This window comes from Mustela erminea, chromosome 5 (assembly GCF_009829155.1).
Source record: "Mustela erminea isolate mMusErm1 chromosome 5, mMusErm1.Pri, whole genome shotgun sequence".
NCBI lineage: Eukaryota > Metazoa > Chordata > Mammalia > Carnivora > Mustelidae > Mustela > Mustela erminea.
The window spans coordinates 146519845-146538097 of NC_045618.1; the positions used below are offsets into that span (position 1 = coordinate 146519845).

The 18253-nt window shown below is 69.5% G+C and overlaps 2 protein-coding genes across 7 annotated transcripts in view; both read left to right on the forward strand.

The window, feature by feature from the left end:
• The window catches only part of MTA1 (metastasis associated 1), a 30425-nt gene extending 20007 nt beyond the window's left edge, over positions 1 to 10418 (forward strand). For 2 of the 6 annotated variants that reach the window (XM_032341581.1, XM_032341579.1), the window contains 11 exons: positions 2058 to 2160; positions 2733 to 2832; positions 3146 to 3334; positions 4222 to 4296; positions 4380 to 4438; positions 4690 to 4805; positions 4979 to 5130; positions 5223 to 5412; positions 5532 to 5621; positions 6592 to 6744; positions 6890 to 9295. In XM_032341581.1, the coding sequence (XP_032197472.1) occupies positions 2058 to 2160; positions 2733 to 2832; positions 3146 to 3334; positions 4222 to 4296; positions 4380 to 4438; positions 4690 to 4805; positions 4979 to 5130; positions 5223 to 5412; positions 5532 to 5621; positions 6592 to 6744; positions 6890 to 7680 (2018 nt within the window). In that variant the 3' untranslated portion in view covers positions 7681 to 9295. Of the gene's footprint in view, positions 1 to 2057; positions 2161 to 2732; positions 2833 to 3145; positions 3335 to 4221; positions 4297 to 4379; positions 4439 to 4689; positions 4806 to 4978; positions 5131 to 5222; positions 5413 to 5531; positions 5622 to 6591; positions 6745 to 6889; positions 9296 to 9405; positions 9438 to 9549; positions 9702 to 9781 lie in introns of those variants that run through there. The other 4 variants (XM_032341580.1, XM_032341582.1, XM_032341583.1 and 1 more) reach the window with 4 other exon arrangements.
• Positions 10419 to 13294: 2876 nt separating this feature from the next.
• On the forward strand, positions 13295 to 18176 carry CRIP2 (cysteine rich protein 2). The gene is made up of 8 exons (XM_032341629.1): positions 13295 to 13422; positions 16162 to 16256; positions 16365 to 16422; positions 16736 to 16876; positions 16959 to 17027; positions 17109 to 17203; positions 17430 to 17487; positions 17567 to 18176. The coding sequence occupies exons 1-8, from the start codon at positions 13380 to 13382 to the stop codon at positions 17632 to 17634; spliced, it is 627 nt and encodes a 208-aa protein (XP_032197520.1). The 5' UTR covers positions 13295 to 13379; the 3' UTR covers positions 17635 to 18176.
• The last annotated feature ends 77 nt before the right edge of the window (positions 18177 to 18253 follow it).

Sequence of the window (18253 nt, forward strand, 5' to 3'; positions counted from 1 at the left end):
CGAGCTGGTGCAGGGGCGCCGGGCCGGGGGCGTCTGCGAGCTGGTGCAGGGGCACCGGGCCGGGGGCGTCCTCGGCTGGGTGTTGCCTGGGGCCCTTGGCCCGCTGGTCTCCCCAGCCCCCTGCCCGCCCCCAAGGCGCACTCCCGTCCCCTGCCGCCCTGCCGAGGTAGTTGTGAGCTGTGATGTGGGACCCGTGGGTGAGCCTGTGGCCAGTTGCCGTGAGCGTCTTTCTGGGGGGCTCCACCGTGAGCGCCTCCGTCCCGCGTCCTTGGGGGCTCTCAGTGCTGCAGGGTCACGTCTGTGCTCCAAGCCCAGCGGGGTCTGTGGGCCCGCGGCTCCGTCGGGCCAGCTGGCCGAGGGCCCGGCGTCCGCTGTTCCCAGAGGACACGCACCCTTCTGGGGCCTGCGGCGCTCCTTCATGCGTGTGAGGCCCCCTTCTCCGACGCTGGTCTGCTGGTGTTGACACGTGTGCTGCCTCGTTGCACGTGCGTGTGCCCACGTGCCCCCTCCACGCACACACCCGACGCCGAGTCCGCGTGTGCGCTCGCACACCGGCTTCCTTCCCGTGTCGGCTGGTGGTTTTATGTTCGGGGCGGTTGGTCGTGAGGAGGTGCCTAGGGGGAGCCAATCCAGGACACCAGGAAGCACACGGGGTCCCTTTGTCCTGCCCTGCGTCCCCCCTTCTGGCTCCGGGCCGCGTCTGGGGCCTTCCCTGAGCACGCGCCCCACCACGAGCTGCGCCGTCCTGAGGGCAGCCGGTCTGACCGAAGGAGCACTGAGTGGCTTGTGTCCGAGGCCCTTAGTTTTCCGGGCAGGGACCTGGGTGCCAGGCCACGACGGCAGCCTCAGGGGTGCAGGGCCCGGGCCTGGGCCGAGCGAGCTCCTGGGTGCTGGAGCAAGGGGGCCTCGCCCCTGGAGCCCAGGACCCTCCCAGGGAACGAGACGGCGCCCCGCCTGCCGTGCGTCTGAAACTGAAGTGGGAGCGGCGTGGCGCCCGCGGGGGCTTCGCGTGGGCTGGCCCCGAGGCTCGGTGGTGGGAGGCGTTGGATCCCAGGCGAGGGTCTCCGCACACGGTCGCCTGGGGAAGGTCGCCACCCGGGACACTGGGAGCAGCCCACCCGTACTCAGCCTGTGCCTCCGTCCGGGGCAGCCGGGAGGCGTGTCCGGATTCCCAGTCCCGGATCTGTCCCGCACCCCTGTGCTGGGGGGCCGTGACCCCGGCTGGGCCCACGAGGCCTGACTTTCCCTGAAGCAAGGGAGCACGTGTTTTCCTGGCGACTGTGAGCCCGGCCCGAGCCACCTGCTCACACAGACTCTGTGGTGGGTGGGCTGGGCCCTGATGCAGTGGGGCACACGGCTGTGAGGGTCCCCGACCGACTTCGCTGCCCCCACAAGCAAGGGGCACAGAGCGGCTCACCGGCACGTGGGCAGCTGCAGGCCTGAGACGTTGTGGCTGTGGCCGTGGGCCAGGGAGTGCCTTGCTCACGCTGGCCGGCCATGCAGGGCCGTGAACCCTCCCCGGGTGTCTCCTGTGCCGTCCGTGCTGCCCTCTGCCTGTGAGCTTCCTCTGCCCGAAGCCGTCACGTCCTCCGGATCGCGGGCTCCAGCCCAGCTCTGGCGTCTGCGGGGTGAAGCGTGGCCAGGGGCAGGACGCTGAGCAGATGCCCGTGCTGGACATAGCCGTGTCGGCGTCCTGTGTCCCAGTTGGGGGACCTCGCACTACCTCAGGATACGGAGCTCGATCAGCAAACCCAGAACGAGCTGTCTCTGCCGTCGTTGTCAGGCCTGCTGTGCCGGCCCCCAGCCTGTCATCTGGCCCGTCCAGCCCCAGTGGCCGGCCCCGGCGTGCTGTTCGCAGAGCGGAAGATGCATTGGGTGCCCAGCACGTCGACGGCAGCCTTGCCTCCTGGGCCCACCAGGCAGGGGGTTGTGTGGCCCTCTGCCTGTCCCCCAGGGCCCCAGAAGCGAGCAGACCAGACCCTTCGTTCTGAAAAGCCTTGGTGTGAGCCTGGGGGGGTTTGAGGGTCTCGTTGGCGTCACCCTTCTGTTTCGTGCAGGTGAGGAGGACGGCCGTGACCAGTCCAGGCTGGAGACCAAGGTGTGGGAGGCACACAACCCGCTCATAGACAAGCAGATTGACCAGTTCCTGGTTGTGGCCCGGTGGGTCCCTTCCCTTCCCTGGACGCGGAGACTGCTCTTGGGGTCCTGGGGTGGCTCCAACTTTGAGAGGCGGGGCCTGGTCGCCTGCCCGCACCCCGTGGGGGCCGGGTACCTGCAGAGGCCGAGCTGCCGGGCACAGATGGGGCTGTTCCTGGGGCTGGGTGACGGCAGAGATGCGTGTCCCTGTCCCGACGGGCCGGGGGCTGCCGTGGGCACACAGCAGGGTGGGGCTCGGGGGAGCTGAGAAGGAAGGACACGGCCCCTGAGACCTGGGCCTTTGGGCCACAAGGGAGGCAGGGTTCCAAGAAGGGCACACGCCTACTCCTGGTCCCTGTGGAGTCCTGGGGCTGGGCGAGCGGCGGGGAGGCCTCGTGAGGGTGCAGGGGGCCCCCGTGGTTCTCAGCTGCACCCCGAGCCTTCACTGTGCAGGGGGACCCTGCCAGGAGCTCGGGAAGCGGAGCCACATGCAACGTCGCCAGGGCCTGCCGTCTCGTGTGCTCTGGGTAGGGCTGGGGGGGGTCTCTCTGGTCACTGAGAGAGGGGGTCTCAGTGGTCACTGTCCCCACCCCCAGCTCTGTGGGCACCTTCGCGCGAGCGCTGGACTGCAGCAGCTCCGTCCGGCAGCCCAGCCTGCACATGAGCGCCGCAGCCGCCTCTCGGGACATCACTTTGGTAAGTGGGGACCCCGGCTGATGCTGGTGGCCTGTGGTGGCCTGCCCCGTCCCCGCCCCTCACAGGGCACATTTCCCTGCCGGTTTCCACGCTAGCAAGGGTGGGCAGGGACAGGAGGGGGCGAGGAAACAGGTTGACTGTGTTCGCTGGGTCCACGTGGGACGGGTCTGCCCCTGCTGTCCGCGAGAGCCCCGCAGGCTCGTCCAGGGAGCAGGCCCACCGGCATCCCTGCGGACCCCCGGCTGTCTCCCGGGCTCCTCTTCCTCTCCCAGCGGGGGGTGGGCCTGCGTGACCCCCGTGTGTCCCGCCACAGTTCCACGCCATGGACACGCTGCACAAGAGCGTGTACGACGTCGCCAAGGCCATCTCGGCGCTGGTGCCTCAGGGCGGGCCCGTGCTCTGCCGGGACGAGATGGAGGAGTGGTCCGCCTCCGAGGCCAGCCTGTTCGAGGAGGCCTTGGAGAAGTACGGGAAGGACTTCACAGACATCCAGCAAGACTTTGTGAGTGCCGGTGTGCGCGCGGAGCCCCCCCGGGGCAGCCCCAGGGTCCTCCTGGCTCCGTGCCGCCGATGGCTTCTGTTGAAGCCGCCGAGCCTGTCCTCCCGCGTCCTTGTTCCGTGTCCACTGAGGACTGTCCCTGCGTGAGCCCCTGGCAGTGCCGGCGTGGGCAGCGCCTGTGGCCTCGCACGCTCCTCTGTGTCCTTGTGCTGCGCCAGACTACACACGCGCTCCCAAAGGGACGGCCGCGTCGGGCATGGCGAGCCCCGTGGGGAGTGCACCGGTGGAGGCGGCAGGGGCCCTGGGGGGGGCCGGGACACGGCCAGCAGGCCGGCGTCTGAGGAGGAACGTCCCAGGTCACGGGGGGGCCTCCAGCAAGCCTCTAGGAGGCGTGGGGGACGTGCCACAGGTAGACAGGCCCGTGGAGGGCAGAGAAGAGAGCCGGGTCCCCACGCTCCGGAGTCTGACGTAGGAGGGACTTGCCGAGGTCCCAGACGCGGGGAGCGAGCGTAGCCAGAGGTGGCCCACAGGGAACGCTTGGCCAGACACGTGGGGCCGCGGGGCTGGGACCCCACTGTGAGTGTGTGGCCGCCTCGGCCGCAGGTTGGGGACAGCGTACAGATGGCGTCTGAGTCCCGCAAGCCACGAGGCAGCTTTCCACGTTGCGTCCACACCACAGACGTGCGTCGCTCATGCCCAGAGCACATTGGTCCCACAGCTGGCGCGGGCAGGGCTGGCGGGAGCCCCCCCCACCGGTTGGGGAGGGCCGCATGGCGGCAAGCCGGCCGTCCTCGGGAGGGGTCCTGTCCGGCGGGGCCCAGCGGTGCCATGGTCGGGGGCTCCTTGCTCGGGAGGCCCTGCTGCCTGACGCGCGACCCCGTCCTGTGCAGCTGCCCTGGAAGTCCCTCACCAGCATCATCGAGTACTACTACATGTGGAAGACCACGGACAGATACGTGCAGCAGGTGCGTGCCCCCCGCCCGCGCCCCGTGCCCTGACGGGCAGCCCTTCCCTGCCCGGGTCCCTGACCTCCGTTTCCTGTTTCCAGAAACGCTTGAAAGCAGCCGAGGCGGAGAGCAAGCTGAAGCAAGTCTATATCCCCAACTAGTAAGTGCGCCCGGCGTGTCCTCACTCCCCCGGGGGCCGTGGGCTGGGCGGGAGGGGCGCGGTCCTTCTCTGGGCCGAGCACGGCTCTGCCAGCCAGAGCTGGGGTGCAGACGGGGCTCGGAGCCGGCCGCAGCTGCGCCCAGGACCGCAGGGGAGAGTGCCGGCGCCCGCCCGGCGTGGATGGGGCCGCTCGTCTCCCGGAGCTGCGGCCGGCGCCCCCGTCACAGCCTCCCTCTCTCCCTCACCCGAAGTAACAAGCCAAACCCGAACCAGATCAGCGCCAATAACGTCAAGGCAGGCGTGGTGAACGGCGCGGGGGCGCCGGGCCAGAGCCCTGGGGCCGGCCGAGCCTGTGAGAGCTGCTACAGTAAGTGCCCGCCCCGGGCCTCGGGGCCCACCCGCGCGCTGGGCGCCCTGTGCCGCCCTGGGGTCCTGGCGGGGGGCGCTCGGCGGGCGGGCGGGCAGGCGACGCTGTGATGCTCTCTGCTGTTCACCGGTTCTGCTTAAGGACCCGTCTGTCTCCAACTTTGTTGTCCGTAGCCGCCCAGTCTTACCAGTGGTATTCTTGGGGTCCCCCTAACATGCAGTGTCGCCTCTGCGCGTCTTGCTGGACGTACTGGAAGAAGTACGGTGGCTTGAAAATGCCAACCCGGTTAGATGGAGAGAGGCCGGGACCAAACCGCAGTAACATGGTAAGTGGGCGCCCCTCCCCGTCCCCATGCCCGGCCGGGCGCGCGGCCCGCGGTCATGGCGCTGTGTCGGGGCGGCGCGCCCCCTTCCGCAGAGCCCCCACGGCATCCCAGCCCGGAGCAGCGGGAGCCCCAAGTTTGCCATGAAGACCAGACAGGCCTTCTACCTGCACACCACCAAGCTCACGCGCATCGCCCGGCGCCTGTGCCGAGAGATCCTGCGCCCGTGGCACGCCGCCCGCCACCCCTACGTGCCCATCAACAGTGCGGCTATCAAGGCCGAGTGTGAGTGTCGGTCCCTGGCCTCCAGCTCACGGGCTGTGCTGTGGGGTCGGGGATGTGTGCGGGGGACGCGGGGGTGGGATTCCCGCCCTCGGCCCCCCTGACCTGCACGGCCCCCGCAGGCACGGCCCGGCTGCCCGAAGCCTCCCAGAGCCCGCTGGTGCTGAAGCAGGCCGTGCGGAAGCCCCTGGAAGCCGTGCTGCGGTATCTCGGTGAGCCTTCCCCTGCCCACACGGCGTGGCTGCTGTGCTCAGGGGCACCTGCGGGGGCGCCCTCCATGCTGCTGCGGACGGACCCCCGTGCTCCTGGCCTGCCCCTCTGGGACCTCGCACCACACCAGGCCTGGAGGGGCGATGGGGGCCTGAGCCGCCGTGGTCCCGGCACCACCCTCCCCTCCATCCTGCTGGTTCTGTACTGCGGGGGGGACCTGGCGGGCTCCAGGGTTTGGGTCGGACATAGCCAGGATGGGCGTCCACGGTGGGCACCTGCAGGATGGTCCCTCACCCCCACCCCAGAGGAAGGCCCATCGCTGTGTGAGCGGCCCGGGCACTGGTCAGCAGCGGACAGGGCGCGTCCTCGCGAGCACCCGCTCAGCCGCCGGCCGCTAGGGCATGAGGGCTCAGGGCTGGCTCCCTCGCTGGGCCCAGGGCTGGGTTGTGAGTCAGCCCCTCCCGGCATGGAGGTGGTTGACCTTCTAGAAAGGACATTCCAGAGCCGTGAGCTAAGTGTGTCCGTGTGCACACAAGTGGGTCTTGCGTCATCCGGTGTCCAGGTCTGGGTCGCGGGTCTGGGCCTTGCCCCGTTTTGAGAGCCACCAAGGGCTGGGGAGCCTTGGCAGGTACGAGCCTGAGCCAGCCATGGCCCAGCCCTCGGTGGGACATGTCCCTGGCTCGGCCGCCCGGCTGTTCATCATTTCCTGGCCGGCGGCCAGTCTCCTGTGGTCCGCTCTGCTGGCCCAGACCTGGACACCTCTGATGGGCCTGCTTGTTTGGGGCCGTGTCTGGAGCCTGCAGCTCCTGGCGTGTGCCCAGTGACCGGTGAGGCCCGGCCCTCCCTGGCTTCTCCTTGCTCCCAGAACACCCTGAGGTGCGGGCCCCGCGGTCATCCCCCGTCACAATGGGGCCTGGGGGCAGCTGTTGCCCTTCTGCTCCCACAAAGCCTATCCTGTGCCGCTCCCGACAGAGACCCATCCCCGCCCCCCCAAGCCCGACCCTGTGAAGAGCGTATCCGGTGTGCTTGGCGGTTTGACCCCTGCCAAGTCGGCCCCCGTCATCAACAACGGCTCCCCCACCATCCTGGGCAAGAGGAGCTACGAGCAGCACAACGGCGTGGACGGTGAGTGTCCGCTGGGCAGCCAGGCGGGGCCTGCGTGCTCGGCCGGTGCGGCCTGCCGGCCGTGGGCTGCCCTGCCCCGGCCCCGCCTGGCCTTCACCTGCTGACCGTGCTCTCTCTCCTCTCTCCCGCCGCCGGGCGCTGGCAGGCAGCATGAAGAAGCGTCTCTTGATGCCCAGTAGGGGTAAGGCCTGGGGCGGCCGCGGGCGTGGGCGCCGTGCAAGCCCCCAGGCGGTGCCTGCGTGTGCTGTGCTCTCGCATGCATGGTGCACGGCGGGCGGCTCGGGGCCCGCTCACGGGGCAGTCCACGCGGGCCGGGCCGCTCCCCCCGCTCCCGCGTCACTGGGCAGGGGACCCTCGCAGGCCCCCACGTGCCACGTCCTTCCCTGGGGCCTCCGGCTCACGGGTCGCCCCCGCCCTCCCGGTGCCCGGTCAGTGGACTGTCCGTGCTCGGGTAGCCCCGGCGCCCCCGCCTGCCTGTACTGTCCGCCGTCGTGCTGTGACTGCCCGCATGCCGTCAGCCTCCGCTCCCGTGGCTGCCCGTGCTGTGCCTCCAGCCCTCCTACGCGCCCTGCCTGGGGTGAGGGGGGCTTCGGGACGCTGGCCTCTCCGGTGGGGGCAGATAGGCCCGTGCTGTGGGCATGGTCCGGGCCACGGCCCTGCAGGGGTGGGGCTCCCAGGGGAAGGGACCGAGGCTGGCTGAGAGGGCACGGGCAGCAGGTGCCCCGGTGCCACGGCCACGCATCCAGGGTGTCCACACGTCCAGGCGTGTCCACAGTCGCCCCCTGCAGCGGCTCAGGGTCTTGCTTTGCTTTCTCAGCTGGGCAAGGGGCACCCATGGGCTCTGGGGCTGCTCCAGAGGGAGGTGGTGGCTGTGGGGGGCCTGTGGGTCCCAGTGGTTCTGGCTGCCCTAGGGTCAGCCAGCAGCCGGACCCATGAGGGAGGCAGGCAGGGGAAGCAGGCCGGAGGGAAGGACGGGGGGAATGCACTCGTGGCCCCTGGTGGCCCCTGGTGACGGGAGGCTCAGGGGCCCGGGTGGGCACTCCGACAGCACGGGCCAGCGAGCATGGACGTGCCCAGAGTCCCCAGCCCCCATGGTGGCGGGCCAGGCACAGGGACCTGGAAATGGCAGCAGGCAGCAGCCGTCCAGCCTGGCCTTGCTCCGGGCCCGCCCACTCTTCTCTTGGCTGTCCGCCGCGCCCCCCAGCCCTCCTGCCGGGGCCTGCCTCCTGCCCTGTCTCAGCAGTGGGGCCGGCCTGCTCGCCAGCCCTCTGGGCAGACGCCCCGCGGACCCCCATCACGTCTGGCCGAAGCGGAAGCCCGTGCTTGCACCGCTTGTGGGCTTGGAGCTTGTTTTGTAAAAAGCCGTTAACCCGTGTGGTGAACGGGGTTAATTTATTAACCTTGATTTCTTCAGTTTATCCCAGTTGGTGTGTTTCTCCACTTCAGCCCTAGCATGCGGGTCCCCAGGCTGTCGGGGCGCCCACCCCCCGCCCAGGGGCTCGGGGGCCACGCACACGAGCCCGGCACAGGGGAGGCCACAGCCGGCCCCCTGGGTCACCACAGGGCAGGCGTGAGCTGAGCTCTGGGCCGGGGCCGCACCCTTGGGGCACTCGTTCACTAACCGGGCCCCGCCGGCACGTCTGCTCCTCAGCCCATGGCCCGTGGCCGTGCGTGAGCTCACGGTCTCCCACTAACCGTGTCTTTTCTTCCCTCCGCGCCCGGCGCTCTGATAGGCACTTACCTGGGTAAGTAGCACCGGGCCGGGGGGCTGCAGGCCTGGTGCGGCGGCCCTCCCTCTGCCCTGCCCCCGGGCGCCCCCAGCTAGCAGGTGGTTTGCGGGGGGCTGGACAGCTGCTCCCCAAGACAAAGACGTTGGCCGAGAAGTGTGTCTGGGGAGAGCTAGTCCCGGCAGGACAGGCTCGCGTGCTTCCACGGCACGTTCCTGTGCTGGGTGAACACTCCCGCGCGTGCGCTCACTGCTGCCGGTAGAGGAGGGGCGGCCGTGGCGGCCCTGGGGTCGCCGGGCCAGGGTCTGGGGGCATGTGAACCACGACCTAGGACAGGGCCTTCTCGGTGAGGGGCCACTGGCACAGGCTTGCAGCTCCAGGCCCAACCCATAGGGTGGAGGCATCTGGCCTGGTCTCTTCTAGAAGCTTCCGTTCACTTCTCCAAGGCAGCTAGCCCCAGGGTCAGTGAGGGACGCTTGGATGCCCTTGGGAGAAAGCCACGCATGGCCTGGCCTGTTGGGGTCTGTGCAGCTTGTCTGAGCAGGGGCCACCTTGCAGGGGGCTTCTGACACCACGGTGTTCACAGCCGGGCTTGGCGTTGCTTGGCTACTCCGTAAACCCGGCTTCGTCTGTCTCGCGCAGTCGAGGGCGGGCGGCCTGCGTGCTAGGGAGCGGGCTGTCAGGCCTGAGACTCCGGGCCTCCTGCCTCGAGCCCACGGCGGTACCTGTCCTCCAGGCTGGGCCAGAGCTGGTCCTTGGAGCCCCAGCAGCTGTGGGGTCAGCTGGGGGCTGCTTGGACTGGGCCAGGGCCAGGGCAGGCCGAGGCACCCGTGTCCTCCGCCCCCGCCCCCCAGCCCCCAGGGCCCCGGCTGTGTGTGACTCCAGGTCCCTGCCCGCCGGCTGCGGGGCCTCACTTCCTTTTTCCTCCCGTCAGGTTTGGCGAACCACGGGCAGACCAGGCACATGGTAAGAGGGAGAGCCGGCGGCGCGTGGGGGGCCTGCAGGAGCCCTGCCCGGATGTGTGCGTGCACACGGCTCCCTCGCTCCCTGCGGCCCCTCACGCCTCCCCCTGCCGCAGGGACCAAGCCGGAACCTCCTGCTCAACGGGAAGTCCTACCCCACCAAAGTGCGGCTGATCCGGGGGGGCTCGCTGCCCCCCGTCAAGCGGCGGCGGATGAACTGGATTGACGCCCCTGACGACGTCTTTTACATGGCCACCGAGGAGACCAGGTGGGGGCCTCCCCGGGCCGCGGGTGAGCGGGGGGCAGCCAGCACGCCCTCGTCACCCGCGGGCGTCGCTCTGTCCACAGGAAGGTCCGCAAGCTGCTGTCGTCTTCGGAGACCAAGCGCGCGGCCCGCAGGCCTTACAAGCCGGTCGCCCTGCGCCAGAGCCAGGCCCTGCCGCTGCGGCCGCCCCCGCCGGCCCCCGTCAACGACGAGCCCATCGTCATCGAGGACTAGGCGCCTCGCGGCCCCGCGAGGCCTCTGCGGCCACAGCCCCCGCCCGCCCGCCCGCCAGCCCGCCGCCCGGTTTTGGTAGCCCCCTCCCGCCCCACCGCAGAGAAGCCGCTCCTTCGGGGAACGCCGCGGGAAGAAGTGCCGTCAAGCTTATTCCCCGAATGCCGAGGAGCCGTTTTTAGCTTTGTGTTTACTTTTTGGCCGGAGCGGAGCTGAGGGACCGTCCCCGGACGCCTGCACCAGCTGCGGGCCTCGCGGGACGGCCGGAGTCTCGTTGTGTTCTGTTGAAGGTGCCATTTTAAATTTTATTTTTATTACTTTTTTTGTAGATGAACTTAAGCTCTGTAACTTACATCTGGAATGTTAGGATCGGCACGGCCAGTGGCTGGCCGAGCTGCCTGGTGGGGTTGGCCCCTGGTCTTTTCAAGTAATTTTCATATTAAAAAAAAACAAAGAAAAAAAAACTCATAAAAAGAAAAAAACCAACCAGCCCTTCCCGTGTCTTCTGTCCCCTGTCCCTCCCCTTGCCTGGGGCCTTCGGGCCATCCCAGGCCCACCTGGGCGCCGGGCGTGGCCAGAGCCCCCGTGAGCACCAGGTGACCTGTGCCTGGGCTGGGGTTTCTGTCGTTTTCTGTCTCTGCCCCCCACACCTGCCTTGTGTAGGGTGTGGCGCAAGGACCCCCGTCTCTCCCGTGGAGGTCAGGAGAGGGCTGTCCAGAGCTCAGGGCCTTCCCACTGTGGAGCTGAGACCCCCTGTGCCTGGCTGAGGTGGTGGGGGTGGGGGGCCCCGGACGTGCCCCGGGACCCGGACTGGCAGGTGTCTGGCTCCTGTGGCCGCGGGGCTCTCATCCCACCGGGGCAGCCGGCAGAGCTGGGTCAGGCCGGCCTACCTCCCTGCTCCTGGCAGAGCCCTGCCCCAGCTGTCTGCGGATTTCTGCCCAGAGCCGCAGGGCCAACCCCCAGCAGGTGTGGAGTTTCCAGAGTGAGGATTTGCTCAGATTTCAGCAAGTACGTTGTTCTCAGAAACTCTACCTCTGCCCGTCCGTGTGCACCCACCCCTGCAGGCCGGCGAGACCGGTGTGAGCGATCCAGCCGCCGAAGAGCGGGGTCCAGCGGAGGGGGACACCTCCATCCCTGCCACCCCAGCGGCCCGCAGAGGCGGGGCTCCTCCTATCTCCCTGAGCTCTGCCTCCCACCCCCAGTCCTGCCGGGATGTGTGCACATCTCAGCGGGGACTTAAAATAGCCACGGCTCCTGCTTCCCGCTGAAAACAGATAAGGGAGCCCTGGCCTCCCGCCTCCAGCCTGGAGGGGGCCCGGTAAGGTGACAGGCCAGGGTGTTGGAGAAGTGGGCCCTAGTCCTCATGTCCCCACCCTGCCGCGAGGCAGGTTGTGGTGTCTCTGTGTGGAGATTTTGCCTAGGACCCTTTTTCCAACTTGGGGTCTGAGGGTGGGGCAGGGGTCCCTTCCCTCCCCACCAGGCGCAGGGGATTTCGGATACAAGAGTCGTCCCCAGGAGGGGCCTGCACCTCCAAACCCCGCCCCCCCCCCCCCCCGCCTTGCCCGGGGGTCCATGCAGCAGAGCCAAGACGGTCCTGTGTGCTAGTTACCAACATTGCCAAGACGCCAAGCCACTATGGCCCCAGGGGACAACGGACCTGCCCCCACACCTGGCTGGCTAGTTGCCCCCACCATCTATGGACCCTTCCTGCTTCTCTGGAACCCTGCTGTTGATTGGGGACCTGTCCTGCCCTGTCTCTGCCCACCCTGTAGCCCTCTGGGCTTTCAGAGGTGGACAGTGCTATTCAGTGTCCACTGATCCAGAAGAGTCCTGTCACACTGGGGATCTGTCCCCCACTGTCAGAGGGGCCGGGCCCATGCCAAAGTCTTTACTCTGCCCCGTCAGGGCTGGGCACCAGGCTCCTTCCCCACAACCTTATAGAAGACACCTGAGGTCCAGCCTCAGCAAGGAGCTGGGTGTCAAACGCTGGACCCCGCTGGCCCTGGGAGAGAGGACTGCTGAGGCCTCCCCACCCCCATCTCCTGCCTTGCCTGGCAAGGGGCCAGAGTCAGGGTGCGGATGGGAAGGGGGGCTGGTCAGGCTGGTCAGTCAGGCTGGAGGAGGGACCGCATGTCTCTGGGCTGTCCTCGCTGGAGCAGCTGTGGCTATGGGTTGGGGGGCGGGGCCCCGGGAGCTGGGCCAGGGTGGGGCTGGGAAAGTCCAGGTTCTGGAGAGCTGTGGGACCCAGATTCTCTCACAAACACACCTGGCCCAGGAGCCTGGCCAGTACTTGGGGCAGAGGAAGGGGTGCTCAGGAGGAGCTGCCCAGACTGGGTGGGGTCATTTGGGCTGAAGGCCCAGGAAAGAGCTCACGGGCAGGCAGATCCTCAGGGAGATGAGGGGCTTCTCCTGGACCCCCCACTCCAGAGCGAGTAGGACCAGGTTCTTCCGGCTCCTGGATGGAGGGGTCCGGAGAGCCCACGTTGGGAGAGGACCCCGAGTGCTTGTCAGCTGCCTAGCCCTGCTGCTTTGAAGCCAGGAGGCTGGCGTTCTGGACCCGCTAGACCCTGAGCTAGTGGGTCCAGGAAGGATGCACGCCGCCGGAGCCGCGGGCAGATGGCAGTGCCAGCCCACTGGGGCACGGTGCCTGCACCGCCAGCACGCAGGGCCTTCCCCGCCTTCTGTCCCATCCCACCGCCCCTGGCTGGAGAGCTCGGGGCAGTGCCTTCTGCACCAGCCAGGGGCACGCCCAGGTCCCCCCCCCCCCCCCCGCCACGGCCTGGCGCCCTCCCCCTCTCCTGCTTCCAGCGGTTTCTCTCCCGCTGTTTCTGGACGTGTGGGGCGCCCAGCCCCCCACCCACCGAGACTCGAGCACCATCGACTGTGTCAGGCGGGGGCGGGCGGCGGGGCAGGACCCAGACCCGGCCAGGTGGCCACGCCCGACGGGAATCCGGCTCCGATCCTGCCGAGAGGCTGTCGCTATGGAAACCGAGCAACAAAGGGACGCGGGGCGGGGGGCGCGCGGCGGGGTGGGTGGGGTCCCCCAGGGGTGGGGACCAGGCGCCGAAGCCCGGCGTCCGTCTGCGTGTCCAGGGGCCGGCCTTCCGGGCCGAGGCCCTTCCAGCCGGGAATGCCCCCGGAACCGTGGGGACCGCGGACCCCCGCCCCGCCCCGCCCCGCCCCGCCCCGGCTCCGGCGTCTCCATGGACACGGGCGAGGCACCGGCGTCGGGGCGCCAGGCGGGTCGGGCCACCCCCGCGGCCCCGGCAGGTGCGCCCCCTCCCCCGCGGCGCCCCCGGCCGGACCCGCGGTGCGGGCTCCCGAGGCCCCGCCCCGGCCGCGGAGCCAATGGGTGCTCGGGCAGCGGGCGGGCGGGGCGGGGCGCGGCGCGGCGGCGGCGGCGCGGAGACGGGCGCGGGCTGAGGGCGCGGGCCGACGGGCGCACCGACCATGGCCTCCAAGTGCCCCAAGTGCGACAAGACCGTGTACTTCGGTGAGTGCGGGGCCGGACCGGCGCCCGCCGCCCTTCGCGGTCCGCCCCCGGCCGCAGAGCCGCGCGCCCCGCCCCGGCGATGCGCGGTCCCGGGATGCGCGACCCCGAGCCCGGCCCGCCGCGCTGCCCACGCCGGAGCGGCCGGAGGGCGGAGCTGGGTGAGGTGGGGGCGGCCACGCCCGAGCCCCGCGGCGGCCGGGGCGGCCGGCGGGGGTGCGCGTCTTCCCGGGATGCGGCCGGGTTGGGGGTCACGTTGGGGGTTCGCGAGCGCGGAGCGGGGCGGTGTGGGGCGGGGCGCACGCACGCCGTGGGAGCCTCCCGTGCGCTCCTGCTGCGCCCGGCCCTGCGCCGCGGACACGTGGCCGGGACGGCGTGGCCCGGAGCAGTGACCACCCCCCAACCACCACCTCGACCTCTGCCCACACCCGGCCAGGCCAGATATGGGCTCTGTCTGGACTCGGTCCATGCGGGGGCGACCTTGGCCTCTTAACTCCTGCGTGTCCCAACGTGCTCCCTGGCTTGGCGCGAGTTTTCCCCAGGACTTTCTTGTGGGCAGGTGGGATGACGAGCGAAGCCCCGCCAGCAGGAGAGGGCTCTGGAGCCCAGGTGGCCGAGAGCCCCTGCCTCTGCAGGGGGCAGTAGGTCTCTGCGGATGTGGCCCTGGGGCACTCACCCACCCCCTGGCACCCGCGCGCTGGTGTCTGGCTCACTCAGCCACTCTTCTCTTGGCTGACCCTCTCCCGACTTTGTCCCCTGATACTCCTGCTAACACCTTTACAGACGGACACAGTGTCAGAAGGGTGGGGGCAGGAAGGGGACCCTTCCCTGGTCACTGGGGGAGCAGGGTTCAGGGTCTGGAATGGGGACAGGCCAAGGTGAAGGAAGCCACTTGGCTACCCTGCTGACGGGAGGAGGAGGCGGACGGTTGTTTGCTGTTCCCAGAGCAGAGGGACCGGATTTGGCCTGGAGTGCTTCTGGCCTGGCCGGGAGCCGAGAGGCTTCCTGATGCCTCCCCAGGAGCTGGCCCCGTTCTCGGTCCCCAACCCAGAGGGGGCTCATCCCTGCAAGGCTCAGGGTGGGGGACAGCGCTAGAGTCTTCCTGCGAGCCCCACTGCACATGAGTGTGCCCGCAGCCAGGCCAGCTCAGGGCTCTCCAGGGCTGGGGCTGACAGTCCTGTGGACAGCCTGGAAGGCGCTTCTGCCTGCTTGGGCGGTCGCTGCTCCCAGCAGAAAACAAAGGCAGCTCAGACTGGGCTGGCTTCTGTCCTGGGCAGGAGGTGCAAGTGGGGCGGGTGGCGGGGGGGGGGGGGGCTTTGGGCTGGAATCCTGCCCCTCCCACAATCAGGCACACACCCCCCCCCAGCAGAGTGGAACCTGGGCCAGGACACCCCAGAGTGACCTCAGCATGCCTGGCTTTTGTGTCCTTAACAATGGTGCAGCCCAGTGGGGAACCAGCTCCCTTCCAGGACAGCAGACCCAATCAGTTCTGTCTCCCCAACTGGGCTGGTAATGTGCGGCCATCTACCCAGCCAGTGGGCCTCAGGGTCGCTCGCCCCCCCCCCCCCCCCCCCGCATGGCAGGGCAGTGCAGCTGTGGCGGCCCTGAGCTGCAGCTGCCATGGCCGCCGCTGGCCAGCAGGAGCCCTGGGCGGGAGCGTGTGGCTGCCAGAGGACCCGTGCCTGCCGTGGACACAGGACGGCTGACCAGCCTGTCTCTGCACCCTTGGGTAGAGTGGCCACAGGGATCTAAGCCTGTGCACCTCTGGGAAGAGGGTGTGGGGTAGGGCGTCCTGGACGCTGGCCCTGACCTCGCTGGGCCCAGCAGGTTCTGCCAGGGCCCTGGGGAGCTGGGGCCACCAGCAGCACCCATGGGCCTCTGCGGCTGGGGAGTGAGCTAGCCAGACCCTCGCTGCCCGCTCTGCCCAGGCCCTTGGGGAAGCCTGGCTTGCAGCCTCTCTGTGAGGGGACCAGAAGATATCTGCTGGTCCTTGGCCTCCTCTTGGGGCTCTGCCAGCGTGGAAGGGCCCAGCCCGCCTGACCTCGTCCTCCCGGACGCTTCTGCTCAGACCCTTCCCTGCGGAATTCCGGCTTGGCTCTGGCCTTTCTTCCTGCCTTCTCCTCCACCACCCTTTTCCTGCCGGCTCTCCTGGGGAGGCCCCCCACTTCCGTCCGTTAGGAGGTGGCCCAGTGGGCAGGGGAGGGATGGGGGGTTGGGGGGTGGTGACTGGGCCCCTAGCAGCTGTCCTCTGACCCTGGGTGTCAGTGCAGCAGCTGGAGGCCGCGGGGTGGGGAGTTCCCAGGGCTTATCCTGAGGAAACCAAATGTAGACAGGTAGGCATTCTGTCCCAGGCCATGAGGGGGAGGGCACTGGCCTCCCCACAGGGGGTCTGGAGGCTCAGCCCCTCCCCCCATTCCCCTCAGCGGCCGGCTCAGCCAACTCCTTCAGGGCCCAGTTAGGAGGCTCAGGAGTCTGTGGGAGGCCTAGGTGTGTGAGTGCGGAGCAGGTGTCTGCGGGAGGGCCTGCTGGGATGCCGAGAGGCCTAACAGGTGCTCGAGCAGGGACCCCGTTCCAAGAGTGGGCCTGGGGCTGGGAGGGTGACCAAGGCCCAGCAGCAGAGCGGGGGCCCCGAGGGGCAGAAGGCACGCAGTGGGGGCTGGCGGTTCCTGGGTGGGGCGGATGGAGGGTTGAGGAGGCTGCCGCGGGAGGCCCGTGGGCCCTGACTTCCCCTCGTGTCCCCAGCTGAGAAGGTGAGCTCTCTGGGCAAGGACTGGCACAAGTTCTGTCTCAAGTGTGAGCGCTGCAGCAAGACGCTGACCCCTGGGGGCCATGCCGAGGTGAGCCACCTCCCCAGGGCTGAGGGGCGGAGGAGGCGTGGGCAGGGCTGGAGGCAGCTCGGCTCTCCACACCTGCGGCCGGGCCTCACTCTGTGCCCCTCTGCCCAGCATGATGGGAAGCCGTTCTGTCACAAACCCTGCTATGCCACACTCTTTGGACCCAAAGGTGAGCTTGAGGACCGTTCCGGCCCTGGAGGGGGGGGGGGGCTGGAGAGGGGGGTGGCGGGGTGGAGGCAGTCCACACCCTGGACCCCCACGGCCCCCTGGCCCCTTCTCGCCCTGCCCACTCCGGACCCAACAGACCCTTCCACCTTGAACTTCCGGCCTCCTCCACGCCCGGCCGGCGGGCACCCTCTGGGTGGGGGGGTGGGGGTCCTGACCCTATCAAGTGGGCCGAGGAGGGCCCTTTTCTGAGAAGCTGGGTGTACTGTGAGGGCTGCGGTGGGTGAGGCCACCCCTACAGCAGCGGGCCCCTCCAGGTGTGAACATCGGGGGCGCCGGCTCCTACATCTACGAGAAGCCTGCTGCCGAGGGACCTCAGGTCACGGGCCCCGTCCAGGTGCCCGCGGCCCGGGCTGAGGAGCGCAAGGCCGGCGGCCCGCCCAAGGGGCCCAGCAGAGGTGCGCCGGGCTCGCCGGGGGTGCAGGGAGGGGTCGTGGCGGCCCGCCCCGACGGCCGGCGTCACGCGCCGTTTCCCCGCAGCCTCCAGCGTCACCACCTTCACGGGGGAGCCCAACGTGTGCCCCGGCTGCAACAAGAGGGTCTACTTTGGTGAGTGACTCCACCCAGCAGCTGCCCGGGGCGGGGCCGCCCGCGAGGGTCCCCCGCTTCACCGTCTCCCCTTCTTCCCAGCCGAGAAGGTGACCTCTCTGGGCAAGGACTGGCACCGCCCGTGCCTGCGCTGCGGGCGCTGTGGGAAGACGCTGACCCCGGGCGGGCACGCGGAGGTGAGGGCGGCGGGCGGCTGGGCGGGGGGCGGCGGGGGGCGGCGGGGGCGGGGCGCGCCCTCCGGACCCGCCGGTGCGTGCTGCCCCCTGGTGGCCGGACGGAGGTGCGCGGCGGCCCCGCCCTCTCCGCCGGGCGGGGGCACTCGGGGTGTGGGAGGCGGTCGCGGGGCAGGGGTGCTGGGGGGAGGAGGGCTAGAGCGCGCGCTCACGCCTCGCTCTGCCCCAGCACGACGGCCAGCCCTACTGCCACAAGCCCTGCTACGGGATTCTCTTCGGACCCAAGGGTGAGTGTGGCCCGGAGGGCTGGGGCCTGGGGGCTCTGCTCCCCGCGGCTCCGCGCCACTCGGCTGCCTCTCTCTGCAGGAGTGAACACCGGAGCCGTGGGCAGCTACATCTACGACAGAGACCCAGAGGGCAAAGTCCAACCCTAGGGCTGCAGCCCCTCTGGGGGTCGTGTGCCCATCCGCCTCCTGGGCGTCCTCAGCAACCAGCTGCCCCCTGCTGCCCGGCCTGTCCTGCCCTGCAAGTCTGGGGCCTGAGTTTCATGCGGGAGGAGACCGGCTGCGCTGTCCGCAGACCAGGCCCGCCTGCCCGGCCCCATTTCTCCCGCTGTGTCTGCCTTTGTGCCCACCGCCCATGCCCCTTATGCTCTTTTGTGTCCTCGTGGACCCACGTGTCCCCGTGTGAGTCTGTATGTGTGTCTCTGTGGCCCGGGTGAGTCTCTCGGAGGCGGCCGTCCCACTGTCCCCCTCCTGCTGCCCCAGGCCCACCCCCCAGTGTTATTTCCGCTTCCCTTGCCGGTGATGGCCACAGCCACGCTCTTCACGGTGACCTTCGGGTGGACCTAGGGCATCCCTGCCAGGAGCCCGCCGCCTGCCTCCCACACAGCCTTGCGAGCGCTTGTCTGACACCCTCCCACGGCTCCCACTTACCTGCCTAGCCTGGCTGTCAATAAAAGGTTTGAGGATGGGGACCGAGCGCTGTCTCTGGTTGGGAGATGGCTGTGAATCTGGGGCAGCAAGCCCTTGTGCCAACCCCAGATGCTCAGAC